General features: G+C 42.0%; 1 protein-coding gene across 5 annotated transcripts in view; it reads left to right on the forward strand.

Annotated features, from left to right (window-relative positions):
• The window catches only part of NCAPG2 (non-SMC condensin II complex subunit G2), an 86447-nt gene that overhangs the window by 21305 nt on the left and 40938 nt on the right, over nt 1-24204 (forward strand). For all 5 annotated transcript variants that reach the window (XM_032244871.1, XM_032244870.1, XM_032244874.1 and 2 more), the window contains 7 exons: nt 566-660; nt 1757-1826; nt 5286-5372; nt 7808-7903; nt 8511-8636; nt 14194-14373; nt 17839-17991. In XM_032244871.1, the coding sequence (XP_032100762.1) occupies nt 566-660; nt 1757-1826; nt 5286-5372; nt 7808-7903; nt 8511-8636; nt 14194-14373; nt 17839-17991 (807 nt within the window). The remainder of the gene's footprint in view (nt 1-565; nt 661-1756; nt 1827-5285; nt 5373-7807; nt 7904-8510; nt 8637-14193; nt 14374-17838; nt 17992-24204) is intronic.

Raw genomic sequence — 24204 nt, forward strand, 5'->3', positions numbered from 1 at the left:
CGAAGTTTCACTCTTGTTACCCAGGCTGGAGTGCAATGGCGGGATCTCGGCTCACCGCAACCTCCGCCTCCTGGGTTCAGGCAATTCTCCTGCCTCAGCCTCCTGAGTAGCTGGGATTACAGGCACGCGCCACCATGCCCAGCTAATGTTTTGTATTTTTAGTAGAGACGGGGTTTCACCGTGTTGACCAGGATGGTCTCGATCTCTTGACCTCGTGATCCACCCGCCTCGGCCTCCCAAAGTGCTGGGATTACAGGCTTGAGCCAGAATGAGATGTTTATGGACCCATGGTTACTGTCTCTAGTCTCCCTCTCTACACCCGTGGTCCTTGAGGACAAAGGTGCTCAGTGTAGTGGCTGCTTGGCCCTGGGGGAGGAGGCTTGTATGGCCCCCAGCTATGCAGGCCTCATAAACAGTTTAACTTGTGCATGTGCTTTCAATTACAATTACATGTGCCTTCTTTTTAGCAATAGCAATGTTTTCGCTTACTAGACGTTCAAATAATTGTTATTTGGAACTTTTTATTTGGTGGCAATTTAAACATATCCCTTTTTTTTATTTGTAGGGAAGAAGATTCCTTAGTTCTCTCTTCAACTGGAATATAAACTTTATCAAAATGATCCATGGGACCGTTAAAAACCAGTTACAGGGATTACAAAAGTAAGTATTAAAGATAATTAAGATTTTGTGCTGTCTTCTGGTTTTGAAAGATTCCATTTGCTCTGACTTATTAAAGTTATAGTAATAGATTGGAAGCTTTAGAAATATGTTATTTATTATGTACTATTGTATCACTGGGTAAATTTTTCCTTCTATAGGAAATCGTTCTTTTCCAGTGGTGACCACTGAAATTAAGGTTTTAATTTGCGGTAGTTCTTTAAATAGTTAAAATAGTGTCCAGTTGAACCTTAGCCTTGCTCATAATAAAGCCATGTCCGTGGTACTTTGAATGCAACGTGTGCTTTTTGGTTGAACATGGCCTGTCCTGTGTGGCTTCTTGGAAGAGCTTATGGACCCTGCAGGAGCAGCAGGGAATGTTGCAGTCCTGACTCTGTCACTCCATACATGATGGAGATGTCAGGTGGATGCTTGCTATTTGCCAGGCACAAGGCAAAGTACTTCATTTGCTCTAATGCTGAGTACTTAGTCTGCATTTTAAAATTTAATCCTCACAACTCTCTTTTGAGGTAGGCTTTGGTTACTAAATTTCCCAATGTCAGGCAACTGTATAAATACCAAGTTGGGATTTGATTCTGGATCTCTGATTACAGTGCTCCTTTTGTATACTAGGTTGCTTTTTTATATTTCCTTATCTTCACAATATTTGAATTGAACTAATAGATTTCTAAAGTTGTGATTCTTAAGTTGGTACTGGTATTTTAGGGCTTCTTGAACCTGAGGAATTGATAGCATAAAAAGTCCAAAATGACTCCAAGTCGACAATTTGTTTACATTTAAATATTTTTGACTTTAGAATTGGACTTACACACTCATAGTTTCACAGAAAATAATGAAGTTCTGGGTAAGCCTTGACTGAGAAGGAGGAAATAGTTTGTCATGTTGATTTTCCTTCCCAAAACCGTTTCCATTTTATACTTTTTGTGCAGGTAGATAACCTATTTCTATAGATAATTTGCAAAGCACTGGTTTAATCTGAGTTCCTTCTTCGCTATGGTTAGAGAGTAGCGGAAATGATACATGTTGAAAGTATAACTCTTTAAATTTACATTAAAATTATTTTGATCTTTTTAAATAGGTCTTTGATGGTATACATTGCAGAAATTTATTTCAGAGCTTGGAAAAAGGCTTCAGGGAAAATACTGGAGGTATTTTGATTTTATTAAATGTTAACACTTATTTTTATTATAATTTAGTTACTAAATAAGCAGTCAAAGAAGGGTTAAGATCTGTGTTTATGCACTCTGTCAAAATAAAGCCAAATAATGAAAATCTATTTGATGGGAAGTCCAGTCGCTTGCTAAGATCTGTGGTTTGTGGGTGGTAGGACTGTGCTCTATCAGCTGGGAGGGAGCTCTGACCCTGATCTTTCCAACCACTTGTGGTCACTGGGCATTTGGGATGTGGCCAGTCCAAATCGAGATGTGTTGTAAGAAACATACCAGATTTCAAAGACTTGATATGGAAAAAGAAGAAATATGAAGTATCTCAGTACTTTTTAAAAATATTGAGTAGCCGGGCGCGGTGGCTCAAGCCTGTAATCCCAGCACTTTGGGAGGCCGAGGCGGGTGGATCACGAGGTCAAGAGATCAAGACCATCCTGGTCAACATGGTGAAACCCCGTCTCTACTAAAAATACAAAAAATTAGCTGGGCATGGTAGCACATGCCTGTAATCCCAGCTACTCAGGAGGCTGAGGCAGGAGAATTGCCTGAACCCAGGAGGCGGAGGCTGCGGTGAGCCGAGATCATGCCATTGCACTCCAGCCTGGGTAACAAGAGCGAAACTCCGTCTCAAAAAAAAAAAAAAAATTGAGTAGATGTTGAAATGATAGTGGTTTGAATGTATTAGGCTAAATGTAATTGACCCTTTGTATCTGTGGGTTTCGTATCCATGGATTCAACCAACCAAGGACAAAAAATATTTGGGAAAAAAAATATAGCTGTACTTAACATGTACAACCTTTTTTTTTCTTGTCATCACTCCCGAAACATATAATGTCACAACTATTTACATAACACTGACATTGTATTAAGTGTTATAAGTAATCTAGAGATGATTTAAAGTGTGCAGGAGATGTGCGTAGGTTATATGCTGGCACTACTCCACTTAATAGGAGGAATTGAGCATCTGCAGATTCTGGCATCCAAGGGAGGTCCTAGAACAGATCCCCTATGGATACCAAGGGATGACTGTGTAATATTAAAATAATTTTTCCTGTTTCTTTTGTCTGTTTTTAATGCAGCCACTAGAACATTTAAAATTGCATCTGTGGCTTGCATTCAATTTCTATTGGATAGTGCTGTTGAGGAAATTCAGGTCACCTCTTTTAGTTACATTATTTTTGAGAATTTGAAGATATTTTCTTTGACTATGGGTAATTCTGGTGACTACATAGTATTTATGTTATGAAGATAGGGCTGTGTAATCCACAAACCCAACTCAACATCCAGACACCCTTTTGGACAAAAAAAACTGTCTTTGTTTTTCATTATATTTTTCTTATGCTAGGTTTTCAATCATTTTTCTTTTTCTCTGAGAATAAAATTTTTACTCTAAGTCAGAAAGGAGCCTCTCACAACCCTGTGTTCTATCTTGACTTTTCATTCCTCTTTGGAGAGCAGGCCCTGCACTGATGGGCAGAGGGAGGCACTTGCAGGGTGGACAGAGGCTGCCCCACGTCTGGAGTTTACTTCTGTCCTCCCTACTCCTCTGCACAACTTACACTTGATTTATATTGCCAAGGTTTATCACTGACTTCTAGAAAATAAAAAAGAGGCCAGTCACGGTGGCTTATACATCTAATCCCAGCACTTTGGGAGGCCGAGGCAGGTGGATCATCTGAGATCAAGAGTTTGAGACCAGCCTGGCCAACAACGAGATCCTGTCTCTACAAAAAATAAACAAAATAAAAACTATTTGACTAAATGTATACAAAAGTTATACCAACAACATGTATTTCTCAGTCTCCCTTCCTTTCTGCTCTCCCTCTCTTTAAGATTTTCAGGCAAATTCCAGACCTGACGTTTCATTTCTGTATACTACTTTATTCATGTCTCAAAAATGTGGTTATAGAATGCTATTGTAAGACCTAAAACTGACAGTAAATCCTTGGTATTTTTAAAAATAGTCAAGCCACATTAAAATTTTTCCAATGATCTCAAAGTGTTTCCTTAGAGTTTTTTGAATTAGGATTCAACAGGTTGCCCCATGACAGTTGCTTGTTATACCATTAAAATCGCTTATTCTAGAGCCTGCCTCCTTCCTTTTCTTTTTTTCTTTTTTTTTTTTTTTTTAGAGACAGAGTTTCTCTCTTGTTACCCAGGGCTGGAGTTCAATGGCGCAATCTCGGCTCACTGCAACCTCCGCCTCCCGGGTTCAGGCAATTCTCCTGCCCCAGCCTCCTGAGTCGCTGGGATTACAGGCACGCGCCACCATGCCCAGCTAATGTTTTGTATTTTTAGTAGAGACGGGGTTTCACCATGTTGACCAGGATGGTCTCGATCTCTTGACCTCGTGATCCACCCGCCTCGGCCTCCCACAGTGCTGGGATTACAGGCTTGAGCCATCACGCCTGGCTCTTTTTTTTTTTTTTTTAAACCTATGCATTGGCATGTGAGGAAACTGGACCAATTGTCCTGTAGAATGTAGCATTCTGGTAGTTAGCTCTAAAGGTTTGGATTCAACTTTTATGGCACAACGAATTTTCCAGGTAGTGCTGTGTATCTCATCTTGCATTGCAACTCAGACAGTGTGTGGTTGTCCCACATTAAGTGATGCTAAGTGACTTCAGGTGAAATAAATATTTTCAAATATAATGGAGAAGAGGAACTTGAGCATCTGCAGAATCTGGTTTGTATTATAATGTATTAACCCTAGGAGGGTTTCCTCAGGTCCTTCCCTAAAGCCGTAGAAATCCCGCACATGTGTGAGGGCAGGCATAGAGCACAGGTGCAAACCATGGGGTCCACTGGGGTTTTTTGCTGCTCTTAGAGGCTAGGCCTTTCCCCAGTTGCTGCACTCTGAGTACCATTAGTGCATGGGGCCGATGAGGGGCTTCCTACACCTTCCTTGCTTAGCCCTTCTCAATGTGGCCCTGAAAGATCTTTTTTTTGTTTTTTAGATGGTCAATATACCACCTCAGAACATGCCACTTTAGAAAGATCTTATTTACAGCTTCCACTGTAGAGGTAGTTCTGTTTTAATTCTGTGGAGGCTATTGGAACAAATCCCATCTTCTGAAGGTTGTCCAGGTCAGTGACGAGTCAGAAGAGGGGGCTTCACACTCAGCATGCACTCACTCTCTGAAATCTGTCTGATTTGAACTAGCCTTGAGTGGTAGGTGGAAGCTTACCTTGCCATTTGGCACAGAGTTGACATTTCATCAAATAAAAAGAAGCTAAGCATTCTTGGTGTATGAAAACCAGAGGAATTCTAAGAAGCATGGACTTGCAATAAGAAAGCTTGGACAAAAGGATCCAGGTTTTTTCCTCATGAAATGTAAGATGGACAGATCAGACTCTTTGTACTTGAATGCTGCACTGCTTGTCAGGTCGTCAGTAGGACTCACATACACCAAGTGCTTTGCATTGTATTTGTTATTTCAGACAATTGAAAATGATTGCATCCAGGACTTCATGTTCCACGGGATACACCTTCCAAGGAGGTCTCCAGTGCACTCCAAAGTGCGGGAGGTAAGATTGTGAACAGATTGTTTTTGAAATAATGTTTCCCCCTTTTGTTTTTGGATAATTGTTTCGGTTAAATTTTAAAATTAAGTTAAGCTTTTACAGACATCAGTTGGGATTTCTCAGAACCTTGATATTTGATGTCTGGCGGTTTTATTCCTGCCACCAAAGTTTTAATGAGGAAAGCAAAGGTGTATTGTTGTTGAGATGGTCAGTATTGTATTTGAATGACCTTAAATTTTCGGTTTCTAATGGCCGCTATCATTTTTTTCCAAAGATCTTAGAGTATTTGAAATTGCACTTATTATTTTACATATTAAAGTCCAATTTTGCTGTTCTGCAAACCAAATGAATAAATGTTTTGATTATTTCTCTTGATATTTTGTAAAGGTAATCTCAGAATTAAGATACGAACTTTACCTTTATATTAATAATTATAAATTGATTAACTAGATAAGATTCTGTCATCAGTGTCATTACTACACTGATAGGTGTGTGATGGATCATAAGGATCCTGGCAGGAGGGATGGGAAAATCTGGTCTGCTGTGTTTGGTTAAATTAAGTAGTTGCTGTTGATCAGTGTTCTAACCCATGAGATGCCTTGTTTGCTTGCTGTTAGTTTTGGCTATCATATAAGAAAGCAAGTGAATGAAGACTACCCATTTCTTTGTTTTGTTGTGTAGTGAAACTACTGCTATTTATAGAATGTAAATATGCTACTTAATTTTGAATGTATAAGAAAATGTTTCTTTGCATTATTAATGATTTAAGTTACACAAAGATAAAGAACCCAGAGATTTATCTAGACCGAGTTTTCCAGAGGATTTAAAAATTGTGATTGCATATATTTAGGATAAGTATATTCAATGAACTTCCTGTCCCACCCCCACCACCCTATCCCCAGTCTCAGTGTGGCTTTATTTAGTTGTAGTCAGTTTGGGTTATTGCACATACATGATTTGGTGTTTCAGATTTTATTTAGTAGAAAGAGTTGCATCATATTAAACTATATATGTTTATGTAAACTATATGTATTTATGTTTATTTAAACTATATGTATAGTTTATATGTAAATGATGTATGTTTCAAAATGTTATTTTCTGCCATGGTAGTCTGAGTAGTTAAGATATCATAAGTATAGATATCACTATTTGGTAAATCTATGGAAAAATGCACAAAGAGAATTTAAAGGGAGAATATTAGATTTCATGCAAATGAATTGTGTTACTCAACTCCAAGTAATTGTTTTTATCACTGCTTATAACACATTATAGTTTCTTCCTCAAATTGTTTTTGATAAATAATAAATTTATCTGATAAGTCATTTTATTGATATTAAAAGATGGTGCTTCAGACATCATTCAAAATAAAAAATCTCCATATTGTTAATGAAAATGTTTTAGAATTAGATCGTTATAATGGTAGCAAAGCTCTAAATATACTGAAAGCCACTGAATTGTATACTTTAAATGAGTGGATTTTATGGCATGTGAATTAATTCTTAAGCTGTTTAGAAAATCTTTCTATGAAGCAAGTATACTGTTGATATCAATACTTAATAGTATTATACACAAAAAGCAAACTATTGACTAATTTCACTTAGCACCATCAATAAAAACTCCAAAATAATAATCAGAAAAAAATAATCCCCATACTGTAGTTCTTCTACGGTAAAGTTGATACAAGCTCACTTAAAGTGTAGGCTATTGTTTTACAGCTTGTTTAATTTTGCAAAAATTTCGTTTCTCACTAATTAAGTTTAGCCCCAAAAGGTGTGAATAGGTAAGTAAGGCAAAATTGATTGTTGTTAGGGACATGAGTCTACGAAGAATTTTGGGAAGATTCTGACTGAAAAAAAATTGGGTAGGAAAAGAAGAATGAAAGCTACAAGAATGATCATTTTCTGATTTTTTGTAAGTTTTGGGAGGAACCTGATACATAAATTAATCTTGTATAGTGAGGGGTCACTAAGCATGATACCTCCTTGTTACAAAGTCGTGGAACAGTTACCAGGTGTTGGTAATAAAGAGGGTTAGTTAGCCTTTTGGTACAAGCATGAGCTCTAAGAACCGCTCAGGATTCTCCTTTACGTGCTCCCCTTTTGCATTTTATCCTGGAGGTCAGAGGTTTAAACGAGTCTTTTTTTGAGGTTATGTGGCTGTTGGCAGAATAGCAGAAACTGGAACCCAAACCCTTTTATTGCCCGAGCCCGTTAATCTTTTTATTTCAGCTGTAGATTTCTTTCTTGTGATTGACTGCATTTAGTACTGTACTATGTCCGTTGAAGTTACTCCTGCTGAAGAATTGTCATGACATGTGGGTGCCAGCCAGAGCCTACTTGTGGTGGAGAGAACAATTCTCCCTGTTGCTCTTTTCAAATGCTTTTGTTGTTGTTGTTGTTATTAATGCCTTCCTTTTCCTTTTTCTTTTTGGTCATAAGGTTCTGAGTTACTTTCACCATCAAAAGAAAGTTCGGCAGGGAGTGGAAGAGATGCTTTATAGATTATATAAACCCATTCTTTGGAGAGGACTAAAGGTATAAATTTTAAGTAGTTTATCTGTGTTTAGAATGTACTGCTTGTGCTTTTGAATTTAGTAAACTCTAATTCAAAATTGTAGTAAAATAGTAAAAATAAGACTGGAGTCTGAATGCTTTGTGAAATTTTTGAACAAATGTTTTTTTCTCTTATTAAAAGCACTTTTTGGTTCCATTTAACTGGAAATCTGGCTTGGTTTAGTGCTAACTACACAGTTATTTTGAAGCAACCATGTTTGGGGAAGGAGGTTAGAGACATGCCATAAAGCATACCAGCGGAGGCTGTGGGTGGTCTATAGTGCTGGCCTGGGCTGTCCAGCTCCTGGAGATCTAGCAAGCACACATGCCTTTCAATGCATGTGTGAGGTATGGGGTGACCACTTCTTAGTGACATGAAGTGGGCTTTGAAGTGAGGAGGCTTGATCTTTTCTTAGTATCTATTGACATTGAATTGAGCCAAATTTGGTCAATTTAAATATTATAATTGTCTGTAATTTGAAAATAAATCTGTATCAAGGTAATTAAAGTATTGCTTTGGGAACATTGTACTCAAGTCTGTGTGTGTTAACTCTTTGGGATTTTGAAATACTCATCTTTATTATTATAGGCCAGAAACTCTGAAGTTCGATCAAATGCTGCATTGTTGTTTGTTGAAGCATTTCCTATTAGGGATCCAAGTTTTCACGCTGTTGAAATGGATAGTGAAATTCAGAAGCAGTTTGAAGAGCTCTATGTACGTACTTCAGGTGGTCAATCTGCTTACAGATATCAGCTTTGTCCAGCCTATGGCACGTACTGCCTGTGTGTCCCCACCTCCCCGGTAACAGCCGGAGCTCTGCTCCCACACGGTATGCTTTCTAAACCTGGAGTATTCTTCAGAGAGATGCCAGTTCTCCCTGAGGCCTTCTGCAACAGTGTGGACCCATGGTGTCTTTTTCTACTTTTGAAACATTTAATTATTTATTACTGTGTGTGGTTTTAGACATTTTATGCATGTGTTTATTGTTTCCCCAGTGGAGAGATGGTGTCATATAGTGGGTAAAGCACATGCTCTGGTGTCAGCCATGTCCGCCACCTGCTCTCTGGGGTCAGATTTTACCACGCTCACTTAATAGGTGTGTAGTTTTGGGCAAGTCACTTAACTTCTCTGTGTCTTTCTCTGTAAGTGGAATCGGGATATTGCCTATCATAAAGGTGTTGAGTGGCATAATGACCAAACAGTGGTTATATTTCAGGGCAAGCTTGCAAATAATGACTGTGGCAATTGGTTTTTCAGATGAGGTGTTAGGATGTTAAGATGTGGCATTTATTTCTTTTTTTTTTTTTTTTTTTTTTTTTGAGACGGAGTTTCACTCATGTTACCCAGGCTGGAGTGCAATGGCGGGATCTCGGCTCACCGCAACCTCCGCCTCCCGGGTTCACGCAATTCTCCTGCCTCAGCCTCCTGAGTAGCTGGGATTACAGGCATGCACCACCATGCCCAGCTAATTTTTTGTATTTTTAGTAGAGACGGGGTTTTACCATGTTGACCAGGATGGTCTCGATCTCTTGACCTCGTGATCCACCTGCCTCAGCCTCCCAAAGTGCTGGGATTACAGGCTTGAGCCACCGCGCCCGGCCTGTGGCATTTATTTCTAAGGGGTATTATGAATTCTTTTCATCTGCTTAGTCTGTATTTCCTAAAACAGGGTAAGCAGTGCATATTATTTACTGTGCTAAGTAGTAACGTTTTAGGAAGCAGTGACAGCAAAATGCTATTGTAATGCTGTTGCCTGTGCTTCTGAAATGCTCCCTTTTTTTAATTTTCTAACTTAACAGAAAACCTGACATGTAGAAAGTTGAAATAATAGTATATTAGGCCCGCACGGTGGCTCACACCTGTAATCCCAATGCAGTGGGAGGACTATTTGAGGCCAGGAGTTCGAAACCAGCCTGGGCAACATAGTAAGACCTCATCTCCACAAAAAGTTAAAAAACAAAACAAAACAGCCTGGTGTGGTGGTGCACGCCTGTGGTCCCAGCTACTTGGGAGGCCTCAGCCCAGGAGGTCAAGGCTACAATGAGCCATGATTACATAACTGCACCCCAGCCTGGGTGACAGAGTGAGATCCTATCTCAAAAAAAAAGTGTAATAAATATCTGTATACTTCTTTATGCACACACACACACACACACACACACACACACACATAAATGAGGTCGTTAGTATTTTGCTGTGTACATTATGTATGTTTATCTACAATTCCTTTTTTTTTTTTTTTTAAGTTTCCTTACTTTAAATTTTTATTTTATTATTATTTTTTAGAGCCAAAGTTGTGCTCTGTCTCCCAGGCTGGAGGCCAGTGGCATGATCATTACTTACTGTGGCCTCAAATAGGATGATCACCTGATCCAAGGAGGTCAAGGCTACAGTGAACCATGATTATACCACTGCACTCCAGCCTGGGCAATAGAGCGAGACCCTGTCTCTTATTTCAAAAAAATAGAAAAACTGTGGACAACAAAATTTTAATTTCATGTAATGTTCACATGTCATAAAATGATAGTTTGTTCATTTTTTCCGATCATTAAGAAATGTGAACCATTCTTAGCACTGTAGGCTGTGTAGGAGCAGGTACCGACTGGGTCTGGCCTGCAGCATTGTTCGCCAAAGCTGGCTGAGAGCTCCTGTGCCTGGTGCTGCATCTCTTAAGGCTTTAGCTTGACCTTTACATGAATATTAGGCTCTTTCACGAGGAGACTAAGGAGGTGATCTGATAAATAAGTGGTTATTTCCTGTGTCTTCCGTGTACCCTAACTGTTCTCTCATGCTTTGTGCTCTATTGGTATTCCTTAAACCTGAATAATATGGAGAACCTTTTTTTAAGAAAATAAAAAAGGGTCTAGGTGCAGTGGCTCACGCCTGTAACCCCAATACTTTGAGAGGCTGAGCCAGAGGATTGTTTGAGCAATCCTGGGCAACATGGCAAAACCGCGTCTCTACCAATAAAAATAAAAATAATAGCCAGGCACTGTGGCGTATGCATGTAGTCCTACCTACTGGGAGGCTGAGTGGGAGGATCGCTTGAGGCTGGAAGGTCAATGCTGTAGTGAGCTAAGATTGTGCCGCTGCTCTTCAGCCTGGGTGACAGAGCAAGACCCTGTTTCAAAAAAGAAGAGGACTCAATGTTTGTAAATAAAGAGATGTGACAGAAACAGCATTGAAAATCATGTGCTATCATTTTGAGTGATTATCTGGTGACGGTGTAATTGCAAACAGATGTGGGCACTGAGCCCGGAGAGGATGTGGTTGTAAGGTGATTGTCCAGAATATCTTTTTATTATTTTTAAAGATTATTATTGAAAGTAATTCATAGAAAACAAATACATAAACACTTCTGAATCCCAAGGACAAGCCCTGAGATTCCTAAAGTTCTTTTCTATTTTTTGTTTTATTTTTGTCATCTTTTTTTCTTGCTGTTTGTTTTTCCTTAAATGACTGATCATCTTTTCCTTTTTTTTTTTTTTTTGTGACGGAGTTTTGCTCTTGTTACCCAGGCTGGAGTGCAATGGCGCGATCTCGACTCACGGCAACCTCCGTCTCCTGGGTTGAGGCAATTCTCCTGCCTCAGCCTCCTGAGTAGCTGGGATTACAGGCACGCACCACCATGCCCAGCTAACTTTTTGTATTTTTAGTAGAGACAGGGATTCACTATGTTGACCAGGATGGTCTCGGTCTCTTGACCTCGTGATCCACCCGCCTCGGCCTCCCAAGTGCTGAGATTACAGGCGTGAGCCACTGCGCCCAGGTCATCTTTTCCATTCTTATGTTTGGATAAAGGATTGGGGTGGTAAGATAGTTAGCAGGTGTTCCTCTGTAGTTGTGTAGAGTTGTGTCTCAGGTTTGCCTAAATGGGCAGAGTGCAACAGCAGGTGTGCTCTCCTTTGTTTCTGTGGAGAAGAAGCAGGCATGCAGGTGACTCCTTGCTATCTAAGTACAAAGGGCCCTTTCCTTCTGAGTGGCATTGCCCTCCCTTCTTTTGCCATTTTAGAAGCATAGAGTTATTGCGGGCTCTTTGTTGTTCTTTGTCTGTTGCCCAGTATTTATTTCAGGAACTCTTCCTGGCAGATTACACACTTGGTTTAGAAACCATTTTTTTTTTTTTTTTTTTTTGACAGAGTTTCGCTCTCGTTACCCAGGCTGGAGTGCAATGGCGCGATCTCGGCTCACCGCAACCTCTGCCTCCTGGGTACAGGCAATTCTCCTGCCTCAGCCTCCTGAGTAGCTGGGATTACAGGCACGCGCCACCATGCCCAGCTAATGTTTTGTATTTTTAGTAGAGACGGGGTTTCACCATGTTGACCAGGATGGTCTCGATCTCTTGACCTCGTGATCCACCCGCCTCGGCCTCCCAAAGTGCTGGGATTACAGGCTTGAGCCACCGCACCCGGCCTAGAAACCATTTTTAAGTTTTAGGCTAGGTGTGGTGGCTCACACCTGTAATCCCAGCACTTTGGGAGGCCGAGGCTGGCAGATCAGTAGGTCAGGAGTTCGAGACCAGCCTGATCAACATGGTGAAACCCCGTGTCTACTAAAAATGCAAAAATTAGCTGAGTGTGGTGGTGGGCACCTATAATCCCAGCTACTCAGGAGGCTGAGGCAGGAGGATCACTTGAACCCAGGAGGCGGAGGTTGCAGCGAGCTGAGATCAGGCCACTGCACTCCAGCCTGGGTGACAGAGCATGATTCCATCTCAAAAAGAAAGACTTTATCCTGAGCGGGCACATCCTTGCTCCTGAACTCCTGCTGGCCTGTGCACCTCATCAGGAGTTGTTTGCAGCCCTTGTCACAAACACCTCGGCCTCCCTTCTCTATAACCTGGACTCTGGGTTCGGGGCTGATGTGAACTCTCTGAGGTAACAGCCTCCTGTCTTTAGAGCACCCTCACTTAGGAATGTCTAGGTTACAACCTTTTATGCTCTTTTCTCCATGAATTTATTCCTTATTCCCTTTCTTTCTTCCAGAAATTTCTTCGTGTTTTTGTTTCTATTATTGCTAAGAACTTTTCTCTATTATTTGTCATTTTGGTCAAATTTGGGGGAGGAGATGGGGTAAATGCTTAATTTTGACTTGAAGTATTTTCTAATTTAAAAAGTAGTAAGAAAAAAAAAATAGTAAGAATTCTGTTGTGTTTTTCAACGTTCCTAATAGAAAATGTCATGCATAATAAAAAGAGACTGGAGTAATAACCCCTGTGTGCCCACAACACGGTTTTACTCATTGCTGACTAATCCCAATCCCATTTCTTCTTCCCCTGTTTTGAAACATTTGGGACACCCATCATATCATCTCAGCTCTAAACGGGTCAGAAGGTTTTGGTAAAAGATAATCTGTTTTTTTTGTTTTTTTTTTTTTTTTTTAATCACGCCATGATCAAAGCTAAAGATAAATGAATGATGATTCCTTAATGGCTCGGGGTAGCCATTTGTTGTTCCCATTTTCTCGTTTTGTTTGAACGTTTCTCTAAGGCCCATGTGCTGTGACTAACTGAGATATTGCTTAAGTCTCCTGGACCATGAGCTCCCTCGCCACAATCTTGCTGTGTTTTGTTTTCTTAAAACTTGCTATTTTGGTTGTTATTGAAGAAGCCAGATTATTCTATGACATTTTCAGCAGTCTGGATTTTATAGAACCCAATTCCTGTGATGCCATTAGTGTGTTTCTTTGCCCTTTGTATTTCCTGTAAACTGGTGGTTAAATGAGGCAGTTGATCCGATTCATGTTTTTCTTTGGGGTTTTGTTGCATGAGATTATTTCCTGGTGATGTTGAGTATTCCCATTGGGGTACTTACTGCCTCCTTGTCTCCTTTTGAATGTTTAGTACCACTGATGATCATGGTCTGGATCAGTTCATTACAAGTAGAATTATTTTATTCTGGGCTCTAAAATGCATTATAGCATTTCAGAATTCAAAAGATGGTGTACGTGGGCCATGCCTAATCTGAACACCTGCCATGGTCGGCTGAGTCTGCAGATCTCACTGAATGACAGAGCTGGTTTTGAGGCCCTGCTGTCAGGGGATGTGGCAAATAAGGAATCACATGTTTCTGGCTTGATCTTCTTAGATACTCTGCTTTAAAAGTAATAGCAAGTAATCTCAGGTCTAGGAATCCATATGTGTCCAGTGTTTCTATGCTCAAAGTTTCTCTGATTAAGTTACAAACCCCCAAAGTGCTCATGTGTGAAGCAGATGTTGAAATGAAAGGAATTAAGTCAAGGTTTTTAAGCCTTTCTCCCCTCCTACTTATAGAGCCTTTTAGAAGATCCTTATCCGATGGTCCGTTCCACAGGGATCCTTGGTGTTTGTAAAATAACTTCCAAGTACTGGGAAATGATGCCCCCGACCATTCTTATTGACCTCCTGAAGAAGGTGACTGGGGAACTGGCATTTGACACGAGCTCAGCTGATGTTCGTTGTTCTGTCTTTAAGGTAAGATTTAAAAAATTATGTAAGTAATGTTTACTTATTGTAGAATAATTAGAAAAAGATTAATATAATACCTGTAATCCTACTCCACAGAGATAACATTTTTGACATTTTGTTGTATATCCAGAGTAAGGTTTTTAAATACGAAATTAAAAGTGTTTTCTACAAAAAAATGACTACTTGAACTAATAATTTTTAGTGTAAGGAGGGAAGGGGTCCCAGTCCTGTTGAATTATTCTTTTTTGTCTCTTTGTGCAATGTCTTGGAGAAATATGCTTTGCATAGAACCTTGTATTTGGATTCACTTGAGTAATTTTTTAGTATCTCCCACCCATCACCAACACCAATAGCAGCTCAGACTTTGCAAGAGGAGCTCACATTTTATTTTCTAAGCAACCTGAACTGTCTTAGGTTTATAGAAACTATAATATGTATGTTAGATGGTAGTGAGGTGGCCATTGATCTTTTCTTCCCCCTGACTTTGGTGAGAAAATGCAAGACGGCTGGATGTGGAATGAACCAGAGGGAGGGGGCTACCCAGGCTGCAAAAACAAATGCTCTTGGAGGTTGGGTTTGGAGAACCTGTAAAGCTCTCAGAGAGGCCAATTCAGAGAATTTCTTAAAGGCCTGTGAGATGACCTAAGAAGAAATGATCTCACTTTCCCATTACTGGAATCAGCTGTTTAGAAACTCTGACTCCGCTGAGCACAAAGCAGGTGACTTCTTCTTCCCTCATGTACAAAACAGACATTTTCAGAGTGGCTCTCCGGCCTCACAGCCATGACCCAGTGGGGGCTCCTGTGGATCTTCCTCCCCACTTCGCAGGAACCTGCTTGCTTATTTTCTCTATTTGAAAAGGTTTCTGGGCTAGGTGCAATGGCTCATGCCTGTAATTGCAGCACTTTGGGAGGCCAGAGCGGGTGGAGTGCTTGAGTTCATGAGCCGGAGACCAGCCTGAGCAGAGTGGCGAAACCCTGTCTCTACAAAAATACAGAAAAACAAAACAAATTAGCCAGGCATGGTGGTGTGCACCTGTGTAGTCCCAGCTACTTGGGAGGCTGAGGTGGGAGGATGGCTTGAGCCTGGGAAGCAAGGTTGCAGTTAGCTGAGATTGTGCCACTGCACTCCAGCCTGGGTGACACAGACAGACCTTGTCTCAAAAAAAATTTTTTTTTTTCTGTGCATGTTCAACCTCTCCCTCTCAGAAGTATCCTTCCTATAGGTTTGTAAGCATGTTCACATCTCCATCTGAGGCAGAGGCTGCTCTATCTCTCCTCATTGTGGCAAGATATTCTGAGGAGCATGTCTGTGTTTGTTGAGTGGTCAGACATTTGGGCTTAGGCCTATTGCTTTGCCGTAATTGTTAGGAACAGCCTTCTTACTCTCAGGAGAGTCTTAGTCCAGTGGTCACCTAAACGTTCTGTCTCCATTTCCTGCTATTCCCTAGTCCACTGTAAAGTATCTTCTCTGTCCACTACTCCAGTAAAGCATTTCTAGCCAAGGTTAATTTCATGTGACCGCTTCACTAGACTTTTGATCTCTGAGCAGAATTCATTCCTAGAACATTCCTTTGTCCTTCTGGATGTTGTTGTAAACCCGCAGTCCCTCTTCTTCCTCTTTGTTTTTGGTTGAATGCTCTTATTCTTTAAGTGCTGGCTGAAGAGTCAGGGACCCATGTGCTTCTTGCACCCACCTTGCTCTGAGTGCAGTTTGCATGAGGCTGGTCCCAGTTTACAGACAAACATCTTCTTGAGAGCTCTGCTCAGGTGACCAAAAGGTAGCTATGAGATTAAGATTATCCACAGCATGCATATTAGAAAGTGCTCCTGGGATGCACACCTGTGGAAGGGAGGGGACTTTAAGCCGTGACACACCCTCGGAAGGCCTCGTGCAGACCCACAGGCAGCTCTGGAGCCAGCAGAGCCCTTTAAACTGGGCCCGTGCTGATCCACCATTGCATACTGGCTGCCCAGTAAGAAGGCATTTTCTTCAGGAGGCCATCCCCCAGGCATGCTGATGGCAAGGGCACTCAGCAGCCCCAGGACAGCTGGGGTGAGTACTTCATTTCTGATAGGGCCTTGGTGGCATGTCATAGCAACACCCTGTCTCCTCTGCTGAGTTACTTCCCATCTTTTCCAAACGTGCTGCCATCTAAGAGTTTTATTTATTTTCTTCTCTCCCCCTTACTCCTCTTTTTCTCCTTGAAGTAGTGATGCTACCTGCTGAGTTGCTCACTCTCGTGCTGTTCTTGCTTCCTCCTCCTTCACCCAAGTCCTGTCTTTCCCTTCCTGGAGTTCTCTGAAGTTCACCTGCTCCTTCCTGTTGTTGTCACCCAAAGCGGCTGCAGCTCCCTGGCCGGTCTTCTCCTGTTCCTGATCTTATGATCACAGTCTGCTGCTTTCATGCTTCTGAGGAAACCCTTGCAGGGCCGCACTGAGATGCCTCCCGGGCCCTGATGGGTCGCCTGTGAGGAAGGATTGGTGGGCTCTGGAGTAAAGGAAGAGTCAGCAGAGAATCTACAGAAGAAAGATTGTAGGAGAATTAGGAGAACACAGTGTTATAGCAGGAGCTACAGGGGCTGTGGGATGTTGGGGAGCTGGCAAGGTAGGTAGTGGCCAGTGGCCAGTGGGAGGGCAGGGTCAGGGGAGACTGTGGACACAGGTGGAGCAGATGATTCAAATCAGACTGCCCTAGCGCACAGTGCTTTGTATTTAAAAAAAATGATCGTCATTAAAATATACGTTTTTGGCATGCTGTGTATACTTTTAACAAAAACCTGTGAAAACGTCCTTTCTCCTGAAACTGGACAGAGAAGGCAGTAGAGCTTAAGCAGTGCTGGAGCTCAAGGGCCCAGCCTGAGCCTTGGCCTGTGGAGGAGCACCACCTGTTACATGGGTACTCTAGTCAGCTGAGAGAGCGCTCGAGTCACACACGCTGGTTCTGTTACCTCCCATCCTCATGCAGTATTGAGTCAGGAAGTGCAGAGTTCTTGGACCTGGTGCCTTTGGAGACCATGTGACCAGTAGTCATTCTGTGTTTCTTTCAACTCAAAAATCCTCTAAAATTTAGCTAAGAGAGAGCATTGAAGATTTCTTTTATAATTGCTTTAATCTTATTTGAACAAAACGATGGATTGACCAAATAGCAGTGGTTGGCACTATACCAGTTCATTAAAAGCATGCCTTTTGGCTGGTCCGAGTGCAGTGGTGTTTACAACTAATTGATCACAACCAGTTATAGATTTCTTTGTTCCTTCTCCACTCCCACTGCTTCACTTGACTAGCCTTTAAAAAAAAAAAAATATGCCTTTTATATGAAATAGTTCTAGAAAAAATGTTATTTTCTGTAAGTATATTTATTTAACTAGTAGTTCCAGTAAAGATGGAAACAAATGTTTTCTTTAAGTTTTCCCACCTGAACCTTTCATTGGCATGTTCTGATTTTGAACTGTTTATCATTCTGTTGCAGTGTCTGCCAATGATACTGGATAACAAACTGAGCCACCCATTGTTAGAGCAGCTCCTGCCAGCTCTCAGATACAGTCTCCACGACAACTCGGAGAAAGTGAGAGTGGCTTTTGTGGACATGCTGTTGAAGATCAAAGCTGTGAGGGCTGCTAAGGTAGGATGAATAGGGTTTTCTCCTTTAAGACATGAAATAGGGACATGTGTTCAACAGAGAGTAAGTAGTTTTAATTCCATATTTTAAACTGATATCTGATATTCTTTGATCAGTTGTCTCTGTCATAAAATTTTGTTTGTTTTTGGTTTTTCATCAGAGGTTCTAGAAATATTGTCAATGTGCATTTTCTTTTTGAAAGACTTTAATGTAAGCACCCCCTACCTTCCATTATATTTTTTTCGTGTATGAAGGTTTTCACTGAGATATTTAGTGTGATATTTGGATACCTGGCATCCGTTGAGCACTTCTGGCACCTGTTGAATATGAGCCATCTCCCACCCCACTGCCCCCACACAGAATGATGGAAGGACATACCTGCTTTATGAGAGATACGTGTTTTGGTGTTTTATAAACTACTGAGGTGATTGTTCTCTTACAGCTCTAGTGCTATTCAGCTTTTGGCTAAGAATGTTGCTTATCATGTTCTTGACTTCATTATTATTTGATACCATTGTGAGCTTTCTTTCTCCACACAGCATTTCTCAGAAATTTACTTCAAAAGCTGTTCTGCTTTGGCACAGGATCCAGAAACAGCCTGACATGGCAGAGTGCAGGGTCAACCAGACAGATTTGTATATTCATAAGAGAAGTGGTGCTGTGTGGCCATAAAAATAGTAAGGAAAAACTTTTTGTGGGGCTTCTTTGGAAAGGCCTCTAAGATCTAGACGTATAAAAGCATAGTGTAGATGTGGTTCCAGTGTGCTGCCAGCTGAATAAAATGGAGACATGTGTATATGTAAGTGTTGCTCAGATATGGGTAAATATGCTTTGAAGAGAACAAGAATTTAGTGTCAGTTGCTTGGGATAATGAGGTGAGGGGGAGACAGGGTCTCACTCTGATGCACAGGCTAGAGTGCAGTGATGTGATCTTGGCTCACTGCAACCTCAAGCCATCATCCGTCCTCAGCCTCCCAAGTAGCTAGGACTACAGGACTGTGCCACCATGTCTGGCTAATTTTTGTAGTTTTTGTAGGGATGGGGTTTTGTCATGTTGCCCAGGCTGGTCTTGAACTCCTGAGCTCAAGTGATCTGCCCACCTTGTCCTCCCAAAGTGCTGGGATTACGGGTGTGAGCCACCATGCCCAGGCAATTATGGGAATCTTGTCACTACATGTAGTACATATTACTTTGTGTGTTTTGAGTTTTGAACTGTGAATGTTTTTATGTTAGAAGAAAACAATATTTTGAGTGATCAATGTAGTATTAACAACCAATGTCATATCTAATTGAGTTACTTTGATGCTTTTGTTGAAAATTATTGACCATGTGTGTGGTCCTCTTCTGGACTCTGTCCTGTTCTGTTGATTCATTTGTTCTGTGTGGATTTTTTTTTTTTTGGAGATGGAGTCGTGCTCTGTTGCCCAGACTGGAGTTCAGTGGTGCAATCTCGGCTCACTGCAACTTCTGCCTTCCGGATTCAAGCGATTCTCCTGACTCAGCTTCCCAAGTAGCTGGGACTACAGGCACACGCTGCCATGCCCAGCTAATTTTTTGTATTTTGGTAGAGACGGGATTTCACCGTGTTACTCAGGCTGGTCTCTAACTCCTGAGCTCAGGCAATCTACCTGCCTCAGCCTCCCAAACTGCTACGATTACAGGCATGAGCCACCGTGCCTGGCCTTCTGTGCGGATCTTACAGAAAAGTCTTACAGTGCATATTCTCCAGCTTTTGTTGTTGTTCTTTCAAAATTCTTTGGTTACTTTAGGTCCTTTGCATTTCATATAAATTTTAGAGTAATAGCCAGGTGTGGTGGCCCATGCCTGTAATCCTAGCACTATGGGAGGCTGAGGTGGGAGGATCACTTGAGCTCAGAAGTGTGAGACCAGCCTGGGCAACATAGTGAGATCTTGTCTCTTAAAAAAAAAAATAGAGTAACCATGTTAATTTTGTTGTCACTGTTTTTGAGACAGAGTCTTGCCCTGTCACCCAGGCTGGAGTGCAGTGGTGCAATCTCCACCTCTTGGGTTCAAGCGATTCTCCTACCTCAGCCTCCTGAGTAGCTGGGACTACAGGCATGTGCCACCATGCCCAACTAATTTTTTTGTGTGTTTTTAGTAGAGACAGGGTTTCGTTATGTTGGCCAGGTTGGTCTCAAGCTCCTGACCTCAGGGTGATCCACCTGCCTTGGCCTCCCAAAGTGCTGGGATTACAGGCGTGAGCCACTGCATCCAGCCAAGCATGTCAATTTTAATAAAAATACTGGCTGCAATTTTTTAAAGAGCCTATTAAAACTGTAGTTATGTGCTTTGACTCTGTTGGTTGGAGTGTAAATTAGTTCAACCATTGTGGAAGACATTGTGGCAATTCTTCAAAGACCTAGAGGCAGAAATACCATTTGACCCAGCAATTCCATTACTAGATATATACCCAAAGGAATTCAAGTCATTTTATTATAAAGATACATGTATGTGTATGTTCACTGCAGCACTGTTCACAATAGCAAAGACATGGAGCTAACCTAAACGCCCTTCAGTGATAAACTGGATAAAGAAAATGTGGTACATATATATTACGGAATACTGTGCAGTCCTAAAAAGGAACGGGGTTGTGTCCTTTGCAGGGACTGGATGGAGCTGGAAGCTATTATCCTCAGCAAACTAACACAGGAACAGAAAACCAAATATCGCATGTTATGTTCTCACTTATAAGTAAGAGCTGAATGATGAGAACACATGGACACATTGTAGGGAATGAAACATACTGGGGCCTGTTGGAGGGTGGAGGGTAGGAGGAGGGAGAGCATCAGGAAGAATGGCTAATGGATGCTGGGCTTGATACCCAGGTGATGAGATGATCTGTGCAGCAAACTACCATGGCACACATTTACCTATGTAACAAACGTGCACATCCTGCATGTGTACCCCTGAATAAACGTTGGACCAGAAAACAAAGTAGACTTTCTGGCAATTATTGGAGAAAAACAACTTTCTGTGAATATTAATAATTTTTTTGTTTTAATTTGTAATTTTCAAACATACATGAAAGCAGAGAGACTAATATAGTGAATTAGATGTACTCATCACCCAGCTTCAACAATTATTGGTAGGTACGATCTTGTTTTATCGAAAACTTATCCAGGCCATACGGCCAGACAATTTTGAAATAAATCCCAGACGTTATGTTGTTTCTTTTGTATTCCAGAAACAAGCACTTAAAAACCACTCTACCATCATTTTACAAAAAACAAAAGAATAACTATTCAGTAAAACAAAACAAAACTGCCTGGTAGTAGGTAAGGAAGGAAGAGGGACACAGGGTCTCAGACTAACCAGGGAGTTTGAGTGTCAGAGCAGAGAAAGAAGGCATAATGTTTGCATTTCAGTCCTTACCTCTGCAAGTACAAGGCAGAGAGCCATTTGGTCATGAGGTCTCTGGAAAGGTTTGTGATGGGCATGCAAGCTGATTTCCCTTGAAAGCTAAGGTTACAGAATGACATGCGTGCAAAGAGGCAGTTTGACTGGCCAGAGGGCAGCTGTTGGAGCTGACTGGAGGGCATTGTCTATGGGCACAAACGACCTGGCAGCATGAAACCAGGCTGCTGGGCCTGGCGTGCACACCTCAGTAACTGGCGTGTTGGCCCAGTGAAGGGTCTCGTACATGCAGCTCTAGAAGGAATGAGAGTTACACCTTCTCTTTGTTTCCTTTGTTAGCTGTGGTAGGCCTGGGCTGCTGAGCTGAGCCCAGTGGTCCAGGAGATGTCAACACTCTCCCTTCAATCCATTGTCCTCTTCTAAATTTTTTTTTGAGTCTCACTGTGTTGCCCAGGCTGGCCTCAAACTCCTGGCCTCAATCAATCCTCCTGCCTTGGACTCCTAAGTTGCTGGAGCTACAGGTGGGAGCCACTGTGTCAAGCCAGAGTCCACTTCTACTTCTACAGTAGTGTGTGACCCGTGCAGCTCTGATCTGTGCATTTGTATGATGCTGAAAGGCAGCATGGCAGTCTAGATAAAAGTGCTATGGTCTTCTGCTTAATCACTCTAAGCCCTGCTTCTTACCTGCAAAGTGGGGATACTAATATCTATGCTGGGGGTGGTTGCAGAAATAGAGTGAATAGTGGCTCAGACATTTGTTCTATGCTTGACATCCTCAGGCGTTTCCAGAAAGGTTGGTTGCCAACAGCACTGTCACCTGCAGGCCTGCTGGTGCCATGTTCAGGGCTCATTGTCTTACTCTCAGAAGTAAACACCTGTTAGGGCTGGAGCCTGTGGCCATGAGGCTTTTGTGTGTTGGGATGGGCAGAAGAGGCCCAGGATGGAGGTGGACAGAGTTGTTCTCTGGTCATAATGTGAGTCCTAGTGTTTTTCACTTTCTTGTTCTCTTAAACCTTGACAGTACAACCTCTCACCCTTAGATAATGGGTGTCCAGTCCCTTAATTTCCAAGGCTTCAATCAGGTTTGGCAGAAGATTCTTGTCCCTGTGGCTGTGGTTGAGAGCTGCAAACCTTGGCTCTGTGGCTGCTTGAAGTACTGGGGTAATGCTCAATTCCAATGCTAGAATGTGAGTAAAATGCCCAGTGTGGGATTTGGGGTTATCGTATTTACTATAGTAAGTTTTTCAGAAATACCAAGAAGTGCCTGAGTGGAATTATCTCAGGGGCACTTCAGGAGGCAGTAATGACAGTGTTGGATACTGCAGATTTTGTCTGAGTTGAGGGTGTACATATGTCTATTTGAATTTGCAGTATGTGATCATGACCTTGGCAAACAGCTTCAGTGAGAGTGGACTGCAGTGTCCATGGGGCAGGAGGTGGGGTCTGGAGGTGTAGGCGGCACGTAGGCACGCAGGTCGGTTGACAACGGGAAGGGAAGGTGGGAGCCACGAGATGGGAACCTCAGGTTGAGTTTTGTGTGTGGATTTTTGTTCTAAGAGTTGGGATGATGTGAAAATACTTAAATGCTGATGAGAAAGATCCAATTGAAAATACTAGGGATTGGTCCTGGCGCGGTGGCTCAAACCTGTAATCCCAGCACTTTGGGAGGCCGAGGCGGGTGGATCACGAAGTAAAGAGATTCAGACCATGGTGAAACCCCGTCTCTACTAAAAAATACAAAAATTAGCTGGGTGTGGTGGCACGCCCCTGTGGTCCTAGCTACTTTGGAGGCTGAGGCAGTAGAATTGCTTGAATCCGGGAAGTGGAGGTTGCAGTGAGCCGCGATTGCACCACTGCACTCCGGCCTGGTGCCTGACAACAGAGTGAGACTCTGTTTCAAAAAGAAAAAGAAAATACTAGGGATTGGTCCTTGGAGCAAGGTCCATGAGAAAAATGCAAGGCTGAGGGTTTCGCCCGCCATGCAGGTAAGGAGCCTGAGGCCGGGGCTTGACGTAATGCCTTTCAATTTTGCTTTGTCTCATTCTGTATTTTTCTCTTGTCTTGAATTTCTTGTGCAGAAGATTGGTGCTTGCTTTCTGTAGGTGCTTCGAATGCTTTTGAGAAGAGGGACACTGATCAGTTCTGATTTTTGCAGGTTGTCTGGAGGCTGCATGTGAGATGGGTTGAGGGAGATGAGACTAGGCTGTGGGGGTCCGTGATGATCTGGGCAGGCTTATCTCAGAAAAGGAGCCACTGTGCATGGGACAGGCAGCCCGGGGGTTCAGGAGTGATGCCCCTGCCTCTCAAATAGGAGATGGAGTGTCCATGACAAAAACTTTACATATGTTTTTAGTTACTTTTCACATTAATGAGCCAAAAGTTAAGGCACTTTAAGAAATTTAGGCCGGGCGCGGTGGCTCAAGCCTGTAATCCCAGCACTTTGGGAGGCCGAGACGGGTGGATCACGAGGTCAAGATATCGAGACCATCCTGGTCAACATGGTGAAACCCCGTCTCTACTAAAAATACAAAAAATGAGCTGGGCATGGTGGTGCGTGCCTGTAATCCCAGCTACTCAGGAGGCTGAGGCAGGAGAATTGCCTGAACCCGGGAGGCGGAGGTTGCGGTGAGCCGAGATCGCGCCATTGCACTCCAGCCTGGGTAACATGAGTGAAACTGCGTCTCAAAAAAAAAAAAAAAAAAAAAGAAATTAAAAAAAATATTGACAATCATAGCTATCATTGGAGTTTCCTGTATGTCAGTCATGGTGCTAAGTAATTTTAATTAACCCTCTCAGCAACCTTATACTTGGGTACTTTATATAATAGTACTTTTAAAAACA

Source organism: Sapajus apella, unplaced genomic scaffold (assembly GCF_009761245.1).
Source record: "Sapajus apella isolate SASKATOON/1434 unplaced genomic scaffold, GSC_monkey_1.0 scaffold56, whole genome shotgun sequence".
NCBI lineage: Eukaryota > Metazoa > Chordata > Mammalia > Primates > Cebidae > Sapajus > Sapajus apella.